Source organism: Lutra lutra, chromosome 4 (genome assembly GCF_902655055.1).
Source record: "Lutra lutra chromosome 4, mLutLut1.2, whole genome shotgun sequence".
Lineage (NCBI taxonomy): Eukaryota > Metazoa > Chordata > Mammalia > Carnivora > Mustelidae > Lutra > Lutra lutra.
The window spans coordinates 148653464-148672419 of NC_062281.1; the positions used below are offsets into that span (position 1 = coordinate 148653464).

Consider the following 18956-nt stretch of genomic DNA (forward strand, 5'->3'; position numbering starts at 1 on the left):
CCATGTCCTCAACTTCTATACTAATAGTGATTATAATTATGGGCAAATTTTGCACAATTATGGAAAAGACTTTCTTTTTCTTTCTCTATGCTGTTCTTTCTCAAACTTTAGTGTACACAGGAATCATTTGACATGTTTGCTAAGAATACACATTTTCTTGTCCTGTTTTCAGAAACTCCAATTCAGTGAGTTTGGTGTTATCCTAGTTTGTGTTTTATTATCCAGCACCCTGCATGATTATGACCCCCTCAGGTGGTCTGAGGTTCAAAGGTTAGAAATCACTGTCACTTTCTCCAAGTCCAAGCACTTCATCCAATCTGGAGTATTTTTCTACCTCTCCTTTCCTCTTTCAACTACATTTATGTCAATTCCTTGGTGAAAGAAGATTCCAAGGTGAAGTAAGCATTGCTAAGAGAATCCTTCAAAACAGGGAGGGGAGGATATTGAGGAAGCAAGGCCTGTGCACTGTCTCCTGTTTCAATTTTTGGACTTTTGACTTTTGTGATTTGCAACTTGACAATTGCATCTCCACAACCTCTTGAGACACATCCTTCACCTTTGGACTAAAACAGATACAATGTAATATCTATTAACTAAGTAGTCACTTGTCTATTAGTTTAACTCTGTCAGCACAGATCATGATTCCTTCAAAACAAGCTATATAATCTCGTGGTTTTTGCCTTTTTAAGCTTGCACTTTCCACTTGCAATTTGGAGCACACTTTCGATTTTGGTCAAACTGTGTCTCTGAGATTGCAATCCCTCAAGACCTCACACCAATGTTTTTGCCTACTTTCTAACCTCTTCCTCTTGGCCAACACCTTCATAGAAACATTTCCATCCTCCTTAAGCAGATTTGGTTTGAAATTCCTCTATGATCTTTTTACCTCCTCTGTTTTTTTCAGTTATCACACTATTTTTTCATAAACCTGAAGACAAAATAGTCCATTGGATGCCAATACAACATTGACCAATAAAGTAGTAATGCACAGCTGAAGGACAAGTCAGATAGAAGGAAACATCCATGGTGTAAATATATGTCTAATGCTATAGAACTGTGCGTTTAAGTGAAGAAAGAAGGACGCAAAGGAGTAGGTGTGCTGGGGTATCACTTTCTAAGAGCTAAAAGTACTTCCTACCAAAGAACAATTGTTGATTGGATGGGTTGCTAATTCTGTGTCTAAAATAACCCTTTTATTTTATTCTGCCCTGAAAAAGTATACTTTGGTTATTTTCATTGATTTCAGAATTTGGCTCAATGTTTTAAGGAAAGAAATGAGATATGCTGTAAATATCTTTGGGAACATAATGAATTCCTTGCGCCTGGGAAGTTTACAAACCAAAGTTGAATGTCAGCCACTTAAGTGTTCCAGAAGGGGACTTTAAGTCTAGCTGGGAAGATAGACTAGAGGGCTTTATATATGTTTTCTTTATTAACACTTTAAAAGAGGATAAAAATCCTATTGTTTAAAACAGACAGTCTGTATATTATGGGTATAAAATTGAGGAGTAATGTGGAGGAAGGGGCATATGCTTTAGATCCACACAGATCTAGCTGTGAATCCAAGATCTCTACTTACAAGGTGGCCTTAAGTAATGTGCTTAACCGCTGACCATCCATTTTTTCATCGGCAGAATAAAGATACTAATATCTACTTTTCAGTATTATTAGGATAACATGAAAGAATTTATGTAAATTTATATGTGGTATCTGACACAGAAAAGCATTTAGAATGTTAACTCATATAATTCATTGATGAACAGATGATTCTGGTATAGGTTTGGGAGTTAAAGTACTTTAAAAATCTTTCTGAAGACTAAATTTCTATGATAATTATATATGGTATGGCTCTCTGGAATAAAAAAGAAGAAGGAGGAGGAGGAGGAGGAGGAGGAGGAGAAGGAAAAAAAAAAAGCCTCACACTTCATCACAATAACATTTGCTACATTAACACAGACTTCACATTTCAGCATCCCCATGGAGTTTGGTGAGATTTTCAGCTGCGCTCCCCTCCCCAGTCCCATTTTATATTTTTATTTGGTTGTTGTCTTTTTCAAAAAGGAAAGTCTGGTTGTGTTGATTATCTGCTATTACTTCCAAATAAGAACATGCTTTCATTTACTGAAATTAGATCCCCATTCACTGTGTTGGCACGCTCAGGACTGTCTTCTCCAGAGGGTTGGAGGCCTGTTAGATGGTGCACAGTTGGAAATCGGTGGCACTGAGTCACTGCCAAGGCTGGCAGACCTTTAAGATGGCATCTGGTGACCTTTTTGCTGAGCCCCCCTGGGTCCTCCATTTGAGATTTGATGTTCTCAGCAGGGGTGTAATCCAAATCAAATGTGAGATCTGGTGAGTTGCAGTCACATGGGAGGTGGGCCTTCGGGCAGACGATGCTACCAGACGCCCTTGCAATGTTTCTTTCTAACCCTGAGCCTCTGAGCTGTGGTAGAGGGTGGCACTGTAGGGCTGGTTTGCAGGAAGAGCCCAGTGTGACCGAAGACAACTGAACAGTTTTCGCCTCATTTATTTATCATCCAGCAATACAGTAATCGTCTCTTAATTGCTGTAGTTCTGGGATGACACTAAACTCTTCACAGCATCCCAAAGTGCGCAGCTGAGGTCAGAAGTCCCTATGAAGAAGCTAGTTCTGCCTTGCTTCCAAGAGAGTGTTGGTGGCATTTTTTTTTCTTTCTTCCGAAATGGCAAACTTCTATTTCCAGTACTTCAGGTAGATAGTACACAAGTCTAGAAGAAAGAGCTAGGAGTGTGTGAATGGCATAACAACCAACGCGTGTTGACAAATTGTTTGTGCTAACAGGCACATGCCATTTCTCAGTTGGGGAGGCATTTCATGATAATTTTAAAGTGCTATGTATGTTGTATTTTGTTTTTTGATTTTTGTTTTTTTAAACCAGTTTTTACTTTGAACAGATTTAACAGGTTATTTTTGGTTTTACATCTACTGTGACTGTTTTAACAGGCAGGCAGATACATTTCACATTTCTCGGGCAATTCTGTCCTGAGACTGTCCACAAAAGGATTCCAAGGTGATTAAAGCAAAGCTGATTGCCTTCGGCCTGAGGAGTTAACTCTCGGCCCCAAACCCATCATTGCTTTTAAATCTGCACTTCCTCCTCCTCTCCCTTCTGCTCCTCATATAATATAAACATCCATGGATTCTCTCTGGACCCTACTGCCACTATGTAGGCATCTCAGTGCAGTCAGGCCAACTTAGGTTTAAATTCTGGTTCCGCTTCTGAAAAGCATGTAAATTGGACAAATCACATAAAATCTCTGAGTCTTCATTTCTTCATCCTAAAATGAAAGTAATACAAGCACTTATCTATAGGGTTGATCTGAAGATTAACGAACTAGTGTATGTTGAGTGGCTATAATGGGATGGTCGTGTATTTAAATGCTCAGTAATATTATTTTTGCAACCATTGCAAATCATAGTTATTTCACTTTTATTTATTTACTTACATATTTATGTATGTATTTATTTTTTATTAGAATTCAATATTATATTATGTTAGTCACCATACTAGTCATCATTAGTTTTTGATATAGTGTTCCATGATTCATTGTTTGCGTATAACACCCAGTGCTCCATGCAATACATGCCCTCCTTAATGCCCATCATCGGGCTCACCCATCCCCCCACCCCCTCCCCTCTGAAACCCTCAGTTTGTTTCTCAGAGTCCACAGTCTCTCATAGTTCATCTCCCCCTCTGATTTCACCCCCTTCATTTTTCCATTTCCTTCTCCTAATGTCTTCCATGTTATTCCTTATGTTCCGCAAATAAGTGAAACCATATGATAATTGACTTTCTCTGCTTGACTTATTTTACTCAGCATAATCTCCTCCAGCCCCATCCATGTTGATGCAAATGTTGGGTATTCATCCTTTCTGACGGCTGAGTAATATTCCATTGTATATATGGACCACATCTTCTTTACCCATTCGTCTGTTAAAGGGCATCTCAGCTCTTTCCAGAGTTTGGCTATTGTGGACATTGTTGCTATGAACATTGGGGTAAATATGGCCCTTCTTTTCACTATGTCTGTATCTTTGGGGTAAATAACCAGTAGTGCAATTCCTGGGTAGTGGGGTAGCTCTATTTTCAATTTTTTGAGGAACCTCTACACTGTTATTTCTCTTTCCTATGAACTTCAAACAGCACTGATTCTTTGTAATATTCATTTGACATTGATTTATTCACTAATTAGGTATGTTTCATATTTATGCAAATTTTATATGAATTTCTTTAAGCATGTTATAACAATGTAATATCTATCTATTGTATATACACACACATAAAACCACACATTTGTATATATAGTCTCACTGAATTTTCACAAAAGTGATACACCCTTGTGACAAACACCAAGTCAAAAAAACAAAAAAAACAAAAAACAAAAAACCAGAATAGTACAGATACCATGGAAGGCCCTAGGGTTCCCTTCTGGGCTCTCTATCTCCCTAAAAAGGTAACCACTACATAGAAGCTATCAATCTGACTTGTAGAAGCAAGTTTATACCAGTTGTTGGGGCCCCTGAGTGGCTCAATGGGTTAAGCCTCTGCCTTCAGCCCAGGTCATGAGCTCAGGGTCCTGAGATTGAACCCCGAATCTGGTTCTCTGCTCAGCAGGGAGCCTGCTTCTCCCTCTCTCTCTCTGCCTGCTTGTGATCTCTGTCTGTTGAATAAATAAATAAAATATTTTTTTAAAAAGTTTATACCAGTTGTTAACTTTATTATTTGTGTTGTTTGAGACAGTCAAATGAAATTAAATTTCTTGAGGTCAGAGATCATATGTTCTATGTCTTCTCTCATTGTAAGAATTATTTGTTAAATATACACTATTTGTTCTCACATTCCCACCTTGCTCTGTTATTATTTGATTGCACCTGTCTGGCAAATCCCAGCCTGGAATGAGTCCTTCTCTCTCCTTCTCTGCATCTCCACAAGGACGTCCAGGCAATCCTAGAGAAAAGCATGCACCCTCTCATACTGAAGCCACAAAACTGTGGTCTCCAACCTTCATGGCTACTTGTTCTGATCAGCTCTTCTCCACTCATCATAGCAGTTATCTCAGGCCATCTGCCCTTAGTTCAGACTTCCTTCCCTATCTCCCTACTACCCCACCCTGAGATTTCATTTCTAACTCTGTTCTCTTGATGATACCCCATCTCCCTTTGTCAGTGTTCATCATATTTCATCAATAATGTCCTCTCTTTCCCTCTGGCCCAGTGGATTCTTCACCGTTGGCATTTAATGTGTTGAAGTGCCCACAGTCCTTCAACATGATAATAATAATAAAGCCCTATCTGAAACCCATATTGCACTCCAGTCACCAACCCCTCTCTCTCCTCTCTTGTAGCTAAACTTCTTCACAGAGATTATACTTCCAGTATTTGGTTTCTTGGTTCCCTCTTTCCCCAACCCACTTCAGTCTGGGGTCCACCTCCATTTCCTCACAGAAGCACCTTTGTCAAGATGCTTGTCGGTGTCCTTAAGGCTTAATTCAATGGACATTTTTCAGAACCCACATTTCTTTGGAGCCTCTGATACTGGTGACAATGCTCTCTCTGGAAACATCCTATCGTACTTTGCTTCCAAGACCCCATACTCCTGGTTCCCCTCTACCTTATTGAGAATTTCTTCTAAATCTCCTTTAGGGCTCTTCTTCTCTATGTAAACATAGGTGTTCCTCAGAGTTCTTTTTTTTTTTAAGACCTCTTTCCTGTCTATGCTGCCACGACCAAGAAGATTATTATAAAAAGTACATACATTCAAATCATTGTCTGTGGTTTGGCTTTTTCAAATCAGTAAATATCAGAGCAACTGTTTTATGCTCAGATAATATGTTTTTTAAAATGGATCTTTTCCATTGCATCAGTACTAATGGCTAAAGTTTATAGAATACCTTCTATAGTTATATTGAAATTGACTTTTTCTGATTTTAAAATAATATTTTATGTAAAAACTTTAGAATAATAATGTTATAAGATAGTATAGTAATATTCTGAGTTCTACTACCCAGAGAAACTTACTGTTTATTTCTGTCATTTTTTTACACATTTTTCCCACATAAACATATATATTATGCACATGCATTTTACATAGTTGAGATAATTATATTTTTCACTTATTTGTATAACTGGACATGTTTTGTGTCATTAAAATTATTACTATTTTCGTGGCTTTATAAAGTCTATCATATGAACACAGAATGAAATGCTCAACATATTCACCTATTACTAAATACTTAGAGTTTGAAATTTTTCTTCTTCTATATTTTTACCTATAATAAACTATCTTAAATATTGATTTAGTAGGTTAAACCATTACAACTTCCTTACTGACTCTTCAAATGTTTTGTCAGGTCACCCACTATATTAATTATGTCTATTTATATGGCCATTAGCATTTGACTTTCTTACTTCCAAAGACGTTTCCTAAATTTAAAATGATGTCTTATATACTTGTTTTGATTTGTGAGTCTTTAGTTATTAAACAAGGTTGAATCTTTTAAAAATTGTGCTGTTTATTTGCATCTATTTGAATCATTCTTACAGTTTCTTTTTTCCTTTTCTTTTCTCTATTTAATATTAAACTTAAATGGAGGACTACTGAAAGAAAAAGAAGCCACAGGATGAGAGACACAGAGCAAGACTGGAGCTAGCAAACCCCCTTGATTGGAGTTCTTCTTCTAATGGCCAACCCTAAAAATACCCATTAGATTTGTCAGTAAGATATGTGATAACCTGCAAGGTTCATTTTTGACACCGCCATTACTTACTTTAAGGATCTGAGAGCATTTGGATTCTCTTCATGAATATGAGGAAGAGGATAGAGTTGAACTCTGAGAAGATAACACAGTCTCTTTATAGTAAATGATTCATACAGATAATCAATGTGTACTCCTTCGTTCCACCATGCTGAGTTACCACTGTTCACACCACGAGACTCACACCTTCTGTTTCTTATGCCAGCCTAGTGTATGCAAGACTGCCCTGTGAGTAACAAAGAACAAAACTGTTTCTTCACAGCAAGGAAAATGAGAACTTGAAGGCAGAAACTCAAACAGTACTCCAAAAATCCATGAATGGTGGTACAAGGCAGATGAGCACAGGCTCCCCAGCTCCTACTAATCCTACTGATCAACAACTCAATCATGACCCAGAGGATGAGGAAGAAAGCAAGCACCCAGAGAACAATCAGAAACAAGAGAACAACCAGAAAGTCCTAAAAGGAGCACTCAGTAGCAGATTTCTGGATGGCAAAGGGAGTGACAAATACCCAAACTTTCCTTGGTAATTGACTAGGAAAATACAGGATTAGGTTGGAAACAGATTCACACCACAGGCTCTTGTTCTATTGGTAATTATTATATTTTTCTTAAGATAGACTTGGAATTTGTTTCTTTTAAATCCGAAACTAAATTTTTAGGTCATTTTGTATATTGCGTCCTGGTTGACCACCAACTGAGTTGGCCAACCTACTCTATCGGTGGCTATCTCAGTGATACTCATACAGCAATCCGAGTAAATGTACATGCAAATTCGGGGTGTGTTGGGGGGGTAGGTTTGTCTGCTTTAACTTTACAGGAAGAGATCATTTATTTTCAAAATCCAATGCAACCATTCTACATATCAAAAAATTATCAGCCAAAAATCTTGACAGAAATATACATCACTGTACTCTGTTAAAAAGCAACCAAACAATCCACAACAAACTAACATGATAATGATAAATCTATATGATTAGTAATTTGTAATTAAAAAGAAAGAATAGCAGCAATTGAAAACTGGATCCAAATCAAGACAAAACTAATGATTCATTGATAACAAAGTACCATTTCCAAAAATTGCTGAAATTGCAATTAGACGGACACATAGAGTAGGAGTTTTGCAGTGCTGCCAAGCATTAAGTGACAGCCAAATATTTTAGTAGAATAGTGAATTAGAGTCTGCAGTAAACTCTAACATAACTATTTTTAGTTTATAATTTTAATAGCCCTTACTAAATCACTCAGATACTAACTAGTCTTTAGTCACCTGAGAAAATAAAAGTCTATGGATTTGTGGTCTTTTGCTCATAAGAATTCTGCAAAGCTTATAATTTAAAGTGGTTAATGGCCCCCCAATGGACCTCAGATCATACTCTGCAAGGTCTAGTTGAATGTGGGTCCAGAAATGAAAGTAACTTGCCCAAAATGTCAGTGGCACAGCCTACACTGCAAGCTGAACCTTCGAAATCCCCAGTTAATGCGTTCTTTTGACTTTTTTTTTTTTTAAGATTTTGCTTATTTATTTGGAGGAGAGAGAGAGAGCATGAGCAAGGGAAAGAGGGCGGGCAGAGGAAGAGGGAGAAGTAGGCTCTCTATTGAGCAGGGAGCCCAACTCTGGGCTCCACCCCAGGGTCCTGGGATCATGACCTGGGTTACAGGCAGAGGATTAACTAACTGAGCCACCGAGGTGCCCCTTTTTGACTGTCTTACAAGTAGTTCTTGAATTTAAGGCCTGGTTGGAATAGGACATAGTGCATCGGCAGAGGTGAAATGATCCATTCTGAACTTTTAAAGACATCTGAGTTTTTACATAATTTTGACTCTAGCATTAATGTATTTGTTGTTACTCCCTAAGGATGACCTTGGTAATAATATTATAGTTATAAAACACTTTATTACTTCTTAAGTAATTTATGATTACTTCCAGGTAAATTTTAAAATTTATTCCTTGGAATTAATCTTTTGCAGTAGAAACCAGTGTTTTTTCTATCACTTTAGTATAGATGATAAAACTGAGGCTCAGAAAAGTGGAAGTCCCTCTTAAGTGTAGAGATAAGATGTTTATCCAGGTTTTCTTCTCTAGTCCTTTCTTCCTTTTTAAAAAAATCATCTTTTTTTATTACTAAGTATTGCATACTCATGTACAATTTTGGCAGATGGAAAATATAAATAAGAAGAAAAGAAAACTCAATGAAAGAAAAAATAATAATAATATTTCTTTCTTTTCTCTATGCATAGATATAGAGTAATTTTGTATATATCCTTCATTATCCTGCTTGATTCATTTCATATTAAAAATTTTCACCCTGGCTTCAAAAAATTCATACTAAGCATCATCTGGAAAGGCTATGAGAATTATACTCAGAATGAACATTAAATAGCATTCTGCCGGGCACCATTCTAAGTTCTTTACATGTGTTGACTAACTTACTACTCCCAAGCACCCAAAGAAGTAAGAACTCTTATTGTCTTCAGTTCATAGATGACACAAGTAAAAAACAAGGTCAAGCACCTTGCCCAGGTCAAAAGGCTGAGAAGTGGCAGAGCCATAATCAAAGACCAAATCCTAAATCCTTAATCACCAACTGTATTCATTCCTTTGTATGGCTATAACATGGCTCATTAGACTAATCCCTTAATGGTGGGCATTGAAGTCATTTATAGTTTTTCTCTTATAAACAGAAATTTGTTTCTTGATACTCCCTCTATCACATCAAGCTGCCCATTTCTGGTACATTCTGCATTCGCCATTATCATGGGCAGAATGTTCTTTGAAGAAGCTGTCCTTGGACCTCCAAGATCTGGATTCTTTGCTCGCTCTGTCCTGACAGAGGGAGATGATTTGCCCCTCCCCTTCTACAACTTGATAAGATTTCTTGTGGGAGACTCAGCAGAGCTGACACCCAGCCACCAAATACAGCAAGACCTCCTGGGAGGTGTGGGGCCTGACTAATTGGTTCTGTCTGCCGAGTGTGTGGTGCTGTTCTGCCAGATGGCAGCCACAGTTGCCTGGTATGGAGACCCTCATTACCACCTTGACTAAGTGGTAAATGGAATTCTGCTGCAGTGAAAGAAGTAAACCAATCAGAACTCCTTCTAGATCCTTCTCCCTCACACATAGATGAAAATAAGCCTTCCTGCCTGGGATGTAACAGGCAATCTGGACTGCCTGAATTTGTTCCAAAAGAAAAGTTGCTGATAAAGACTGAGCTAACGTGGGTGAGGACAGGCAAGTGTGAAACTCTTTTCTAAATTACAGATCAAATTTGAAGAGTATCATTAGTTAGTAGGAGGTAAGTAAAGCTGAAAATGCTATGAGAACCCATGATTTCATGTATCTGAGAACAGCAAGATATTTTAGAAATCAACAAGTACAAACCTTCACTTCAGAAATGAAGAAGGGGGAGCCCAGAGAGCTTAAATGATCAGTTTGAGGTCTCACGAGTCAAGAGCCTGACTCGTCTCAACAGTAGCCCTACAATCTTTTTACTCCAAATTCTATACCTTATGTGTCTTTGAAAACACAAATATCATTTGTATTATTTCTCAGAAGCATCAGCTCTGCCTGCTCTCAGAAAATAAAAAAGAATGTGTGACTAGCTACAAACTCTGTAGCACGGTTTCAAAAATAAAATTAGAGTGTGTTTTTTGCATCTGGCAGCATGAAAATGAAAGTGTTAGTGCTTAAATTTTAATAATTATCGTAGTTGATGGGTTATGTGTTCTTTTCAAAGCACTTGTGTTTTATCTTGTTTGTTCTGCACAGTAGTCCTCTGAAATAGGTAGAGGCACATGATGTCATCCTCATTTCGTAGGTGAATAGACAGATGTCAAGGACATTTCCACTTGGCTGTGCGTTGGTAGATTCACTAGGTTCAAAACAGAACTTTTTAACTTGTTCTTTTTCTGTGGTCTGTGGCTCTCAGAACAGTTTCAGAACTCTCCCAATTATACCAGCAAGAACCCTGGGCATGGTTTCCTCTTCCTTCTCCCTGAGTCAAATATCAATGAGCCCTTCAAATTCTGCCCCCTATACCTCTCAAAATACCTTCTTACTTCTGCTTCATCTGCCGTCATCCTAGTCAAACCACCATACTACTTCAGCAAGATGATTTTAATTATCTTCAAACTGACTGTCCTTTTCTCTGCTTCCCTCTCTGTACTGGTCAGCTATTACTACTACAGTGCAACAAATCACCCTAGCACTCAGTGAGTGGCTTATAACAATAATCATTTGTGCTCCCAGTTCCAAATATGAGCTAAGATAGCTTTTGCTTTTCTTATATATATTAGATTTTTCTAGGCTTGGTTCCAAATGGTAGATTTGGTTCAAGTCTGCTCTGTGTTTTCCTTATTGTTCTGAATCCAGGGGACTCCTCAAAGCAAGTTCTTCTTATGGTAATGGAAACATTTCAAGAGGACAGACTCAACCACAAGTACGTTTTAAGTCTTTGCTTATGTCATGTCCACTAACATCCATCCCATTGGCCAAGGCAAGCCACATGGCAAAGCACAACACCACTCAGGTAAGGATATATATATTCTGCCTCTTTTAGGAGGAACATCAAAATTACTCAAATGTGGCCACTACTTAAAACACTTAAAACCATTATTTAATACTCTTTGCCCTAGTATAAAATGCAAATTCCTTGACCGCCATTCCAGCTCACTTCTATCCACTCTCTACTTCTCCCCTTACCCACCCTTCCCTAAACAACCTCCATTTCCCCAATAGAGTTCTGTTCCATTTTAACTTCTAGGCTTTGCCAATGCTATTCCTTTAGTATGAAAATTTCCCTTCATCTTCATTTAACTCCTAATTATACTAGGGGCTCAATTTAGATATCAGCTCTACCAAGAAGCATCATTGTCCAATTGCCAAAATAAGTGTTTTTCATAAGGTAATTATAAATCAGTCTGTACATTCCCTTACAGCAATTGTTGCTATACTATTAAAATGGGTCGTTTCTTCTAATATAACATTGTGTGTCAATTGTGCTCAAAAATGAATTAAAAAATTCAAAAGCAATGGTGTGAAGTAGGGGCTAATATCTGCATTTTATAGGTGAGAAAACTGAGATACAGTGACATTAAGAAATTTGCCAATGCTCATACAACCAGTCAAATATTGGTGGGTCTAGGATGTGAACCTAAGTTGTCTGGATCCACCATACCCAAGTTTCCCAATCTCTTTTTCATTATTGGACCACACCCCTTAGGAGAAAAGGAAAACTCTTCCTAAAGAGAGAGGCATTAAATACCAAGAAACACTATTTTGTTGAGTAGAGTTGAACTTTGAAGCACTAGAAACCACTGTAATATTTTAGAAATATTTGCCCTAAAGAAACAATTTTTACCACCCTTAAGGGCAATATTTAGAAAAATGTGTGCATTGGGGCACCTGGGTGGCTCAGTCAGTCAAGCAACAGTTTCTTGGCTTCAAATCAGGTCATGATATCAGGGTCCTAGGATCAAGCCCCTGCATCAGGCTCTGTGCTCAGCTGGGAAGGCTGCATAAGGATGCCCTCTCTCTCCCTCTCCCAATACCCCTCCCCCAATCACATTCTCTCTCTCTCAAGTAAATAAATGAATCTTTTTAAAAAAATGTATGCATTACACTATAATGCTTCTCATAACACATAATTTATGGTAAAACTTCTTGCAAATACTTGTAAATAAGTGAATAGGTCTTTATAAATTTAAAAAAAAAAAGGCTTCCTTGTCTCCTTCCACAAATCTGTAAATTCCCTGAAAATAAGAATTTTCTTCTTCACTTTTGTTTCCAAAATGGTTCTCTCTATATATTAACCCAAAGCCAATATTCTATTTAATTGACAAACCCTAGAGGCTTTCACATTGGAGTCTGGAAGAAGTCAAGGATATCTGTTATTTCCACTGGTTTTTAATATTATGTTGGAAGTATTGGCCAAAGTAATTAAACAAAAGAAAGCAATTATAGGCATAATAATTAGAAGGGAAGAGGAAAAACTATTTTCAGATAGTAAGATTATAAATATAAAATTTCAAAACAGATTATGAAGAAACTACTAAAACACTAAGAGAATTTGGCAAAAACAAGATTATATCATCAACATATACAAATCAGTGTCCCTCACATATATAAACAAAAACTAGTTAGGACAAAAGATAGAAGGCAGCATTTATAATGACAAAGCATAATTCAATTAACTAAAAAAGTAAATAAATCAAATGCATAGTCAAACATAACAAGAAATGTCCAAAACTTAATGAGAAAAAAAAAAAAAAACCTCTCCTAAAAGACACAAGAGTAGATTTGAACAATGGAAAGATATAGTATGTTCTTATACTGAAAAAAGTTTACATCATCAATCTCTATCATAATTCCAATGACTTCTTTTTGAAGAAATATAAACCCATCCTAAAATTCATATGGAATCTCAAGGGACCCTGAAGATCCAAAGTTAATCTGAAAAAGAAGGTACTACAAAGGTACAATAATAAAAACCATTATGGTACTGACATAAAGACAGATATAGAGACCAAGAGATTAGATAGGGTCCATAATAAATCCTCATATACATGGTCAAATGATTTTTTTTTAACAAGGGTACCAAGATGATTCAATGGGGAAAAGATGGTCTTTTCAAGAAATGGCACTGGAAAAACTGGATGTCCATATACAAAGTTTGCAGTTGGACCCTTATCTAATACCAAATACAAAAATTAACTGAAAATGGATCCGTGACTTAAAATATAAGATGTAAAATGATAAAACTCTTAGAAGAAATATCTTCAGATTGAAGACAAAATCTTCAGATTGGACCTGACAGTGATTTCTTGGCTATGACCCCAAAAGCATAGGCATCAAAATAAAAAATTGACAAATTGGGTTTTATGCAAATTTATTTTTTAAAAAAGTGTGTACCACAATACACAGTTGATTGTAAAAAGGCAATCCACATGTTGGAAGAAAGTACTGGCAAATCCCATATCTGATGTGAGATTACTATTCAGAATACATGGAGAACTCCAAAGCTCAACTACCCAAAAAGAAGCAATCTGATTCAGAAATCAGCAAGGACCTGAATAGACATTTCTTTAAAGAAGATTTAAAAATGGACAGTAAGCACATGGAAAGATATTCAACATCACTAATTAGGGCAATGCAAATCAAAACTACAATGAGATACCACTTCACACCCATTAGGATAGCTACAAACGTAGAAGACAAAAAAAACAGAAAACAACAAATGTTAGCCGGGATATGGATTCATTGGAAACTTTGTGCATTCTTGGTGGAAACGTAAAGTGGTATAACTGTTGTGGAAAACAGTATGGTGGCTTCTCAAAAAAATTTTAAAAATTAAAAACAGAATTACCATATCATCCATCTCATCTACTCAAAAGAATTGAAAGGAGGGTTACATATCCATGTGCTTAGTAGCATTATTCACAGTAGCTAAAATGGGGAAGCCACCCAAGTATTCATCAAAGGTAAATAGGTAAGCAAAATCTGGGGTATAGGCACATGATGGAATGTTATCCAGCCTTACAAAGGAAGGAAACTCTGACACATGTTATGAAATGGATGAACCTTGAGGACAGTAGGCCTGTCCCAAAGAGGCAAACACTATGTAATTCCACTTACAAAAGATACTAAGAGTAGTCAAATCCTAGCTACAGAAAGTAGAATAGTGGCTGCCAGGGACTTGGGGAAGGAGGGAATAGGTAGTTATTGTTGAATGGGTATAGATATTCAGTTTTGTGTGATGAAAAGAGCCATGGAGATGTATAGTGGGGGGTGGCTGGACAATAGGAATGTACTTAATCCCAATGAACAGCACTCTCAGATATGTATATTTTTATACATATTTTTGTATATACATATTTTTATGATTTTATGTTATGTATATTTTACCACAATAAAAAAAAATCTTTAAAAAAGTTAAAATTATCCATCCTCCCTAAGGTAATTTATAAATTTAATGTGATTCCAATAAAAATGGCACTAGATTTTTGTTTCATTTTCTTTTGGAACTAGTCAAATTGATTAAATGTTAATTTGAAATAGCAGTCAGGAAAGAAGAGTCAGGAATAGAAGAATAATGGGTATAGGGCTAGCCTTATCAAATACAAAATACAAAATCTCTATATCTAAAAGAAAATGATCTTGGCCCAGGGATAGATAGGAGACTAACGGAATTGAAAAGAAATATCAACAAACAGACTCAATGGCATATTACAGTTTTGTATATAATAAAGAGGATATTGCAAATTAGTAGAGAAAAGATGGACTTTTTAATAAAAAATACTGGGATTATTGGATAGCCACAGAGAAAATTTTAAATTGGGCCTCTCATATATTGTACATATATATGATATGTACTGGGATATATTCCAAATGGACCAGAGGCTGAAATATTAAAAAATAAATTTACACAATAGTACAAGAAAATGGATGATTTCCTCTGTAATCAAAGATAAGAGGAAATTTCTCAACTGTGACTCAAAATGCAGATACAATAAGAAAAAAAATGTGATAATTTTGACTAGCCATATGTGGCCAGAACCATTGTGTACAAAGTATACATACATACCTGACAAACTGAAGAAAAAATCTGCAATTTATATCATAAATATATCCCTAACATATAGCATCTTCTATCAAAAAAAAAAGAAAAAATGACAGTAAACTATTAGAAAAATGGGCAAAACATATGGACGGTTCACAGCAAGATAAATGTACATGGTCCTTAAGCATATCAAAAAATATAGCATTGCTCTTAATAAAAGGAACATAAATTAACACCACCCTGAGATATAATTTCTCACAATTATGTTGGCCAAAATCCAGAAAATTGACAACATACTTTGTTGGAAGGTAGAAGAAGTTTAAAGTAGAAAACCGCTTTGGCAGGAAATTTGGCAATAATTAGCAAAACTACATATGCATTTATTTATTGACATGAAAAATCTCACTTTCAGAAATCTATCCCAAGGATACACTGGAAAAAATGTAGAAAAGATTTATGCAGAAAGTATTCATTGTAACATTACTTGCTACAAAAAAAAAAAAAACAAAACTATAAAGACCTAAATTCTCATCCATAAGGGATTGGTTGAATAAATTACAGTACATCCACATCCACACAGAGTATTATAAAACCTTTAAAACTGTAAGAAGGAATGAAGAATATCACAAAGAAACAGTTTGACAGTATATGAATATCACTGTGTATCATTGTATGGAGTAATCTTGCTAGATACAGCATTAACTAAGTGAAAGCAAGGTGAAGAAAAATACATAGACTATGCTTCGAGGTATCTATCTATTATCTATCTGTCTGTCTGTCTATTGTCTATCTATCCTCTATCTATTGCTTATGTTTTTCAAAATGAAGTAATTAATAAAAAGGATTTTTAAAGTGGTTATCACTTGGAGATAAAGGGAAAATGTTGAAAGGATCAAAAACAGAAACAACTCATCTCTGAATTATTCATTTTTATAGATTTGGCTTTGGAATCACATAAATATTTCACATAAATCTAAAACAAATAAGAAAATTAAAAAACCAATTCCTAAAAATAAAAAACAAAATAAGTCTCTGTTAGTTATCTATTGCTGAATAACAAATTGTCCCAAAACATAGCTCCATAAATCAATATAATAACCATGTATCATCTTGCACTATATCTGAGGGACAAGAATCCAGGATCAGCTTAAATGAGTGCTTCTAGCTCAAGGTCTCCCCTGAAATTTCACTCCAAATGTTGGCCAGGAATACAGTCCCCTGAAGGCTGGACCAGGGACGAGAAGATACACTTCTCCGCTTATTTGAGTGGCTATTGATAGAGGCCTCAGCTCCTTGCTAACTGTTGCCAGAGATAACAGTCTTTTTTGTACTGGGGCCTCTCCATAGGGCTACTCAAGACATGGTATCTGGCATCCCAGAGATGAGTTATGCTGGAAAGGAAGATAGAGAGAATGTGTGCACCCAACCATAGCAGTTAGCCCAATGTCTGTAATAACCTAATCTCAGAAGTGACACGTGATGCTCCAGTATTCTACTGGTTACAGAGATAATCCTCAGGAGATGTGGTGGGGGAAGGACCACACAAGACCATGAGCCCTAGGAGGCAGGGACTACTTAGAGCCACCCTGGAGGCTGGGTACCACATGGACCTATATACTCACTGGAAATAAAACCAAAGAGAATGAAACTATTGTAAATGATTTTTTAAAAGAGGTATTTATTTATTTAAGAGAGAGCATGCACGTGAGCCAGAGGAGGGTCAAAGGGAGAGAGTGAGGGACTCCCCGCTGAGCGTAGAGCCTTACTCAGGGCTCTTATCTCACAACTCTGATCTTACAGCCCTGAGATCATGACCAGAGCCGAAATGAAGAGTCAGAGCCTTAAGGAACTGAACCACTCAGGCACCCCAAAATGATTTTAAAACATAATGACTTCACTGTGTGTCTCTAATGGGATGTATACCCTGAGGAAAATATTTTTTGAAAAACTGTCTCCAAGTGTTTTCAGTAACCATTATGTTGACATTGTTATTGTGTGTATGTATTGTAGAATAAAGTAAGTGAGTCATTATATTGGTGGTTTTAGATTTGGGATTTCTAGTGTAGGAGAAATGAAATATAGATATAGTACTGATGAGCTTTTATAAAACCCCTAAGTCCTAACATTTGAATTGGGAATATCAGTATGAACTCCTTTTAAGAAAATAGATTTCCTAACTTTGTTCACTGGAAAAAACACAGAAACAATGACCAACCCTATAACAATAAGTACTCGAGCACCTGCATCATGTTTGGTAAATTCTGAAGGCTGATCCCAGCTTTGAGCCTGGAACATCTATTTATACCAAAATCAGTGAAGATAACCCACACCACTTTTTGTCAAAAAAAAAAAAAAAAAAAGATTTGGAATCTAATTTAAAATGGCTCTCACTACAAACAAACAAACAAACAAAAAACTCAAACCACTTATATTTTGGCTATCAGTAAAACAATACATACAATTATAGTGATTTAAACACATTATATATATATTTAAATCTCTAACTTTATAGTGATTCTTAAAAAAAGAAAATAACAAAAGCTTATTGGTCACCTCTGAAGAATACTAGGGAAAAAACTACTTTTAAAACTGTTCAATCAAAGGAGCATTTATTGTTTTCCTTTTCTATACAAACTGTATTTTAGATAATAGTTAATGAGGGCAGTTTCTCTGTAGAATAGTATTTCGATTAATCCATTAATAAAGGAAGACTTATAATAGGATAAAAATATCATTTCCAAAACGCTAATGAAAAAAATAAAAATTAAAAAAAAATGGACTAAAGCAATGAGTAATCAGCACCTATGAAAAGAAAGACAACCTGACAGCATTTGTTCACATGGGGCAATGTACCAGCTATGTAAAGATCTTACTTAAAGCAATTGAACTTGAAGAAGATCAAGACCCTGGTTCTGGCTATTATTTTATAATAAATAATGTGAAAGTTTGTTGAACAACATAACAATACAAGCAACAAAATCCAGACCATGGAAAATTTTATAGGGCAGACAACACAGCTAAATTGCAAGGGGGAATTTATTGCAACACAATAAATTGCAAGGGGGAAAACTGCACACAAAGGGGCAGGGGGTAAAGGAAGAAGTAGAATTCTTAAAAGGTGTAAAAGATTTAAGTCAAAGGCAATATATGGATCTTATTGGTTCCTGTTTTGAATAAACAAACTGTAAAAATAAGATTTATCAGATAATTGGGAGCTTTTGAATAATTGCCTGGATATTAGATGATGTTAAGTGATTACCATTTTTTTTTAAGATTTTATTTATTTATTTGACAGAGAGGGATACAGTGAGGGAGGGAACACAAGCAGGGGGAGTGGGAGAGGGAGAAGCAGGCTTCCTGCTGAGCAGGGAGCCCAATGCAGGGCTCCATCCCAGGAACCTGGGATCATGACCTGAGCCCAAGGCAGTCACCTAAGGATTAAGTCGCCTAAATCCCAGGCGCCCCAAGGGATTACCATTTTTTAAAGTATTATAATGTTATCATGGTTATATTTTCAAAGAGTAGTTATCCTTAAGGCAATGGTTCTCAAACTTTAGCATGCATTACAAGTACTGGAGGGCTTACTAAAACACAGATTTTGGG

The 18956-nt window shown here is 36.3% G+C and overlaps 1 protein-coding gene across 1 annotated transcript in view; it reads left to right on the forward strand.

Moving 5' to 3' along the window:
• The window catches only part of C4H1orf87 (chromosome 4 C1orf87 homolog), a 117787-nt gene that overhangs the window by 30728 nt on the left and 68103 nt on the right, over positions 1-18956 (forward strand). Inside the window, 1 exon segment of the mRNA XM_053447840.1 lies at positions 7062-7288. Within this exon segment, the coding sequence (XP_053303815.1) occupies positions 7062-7288 (227 nt within the window).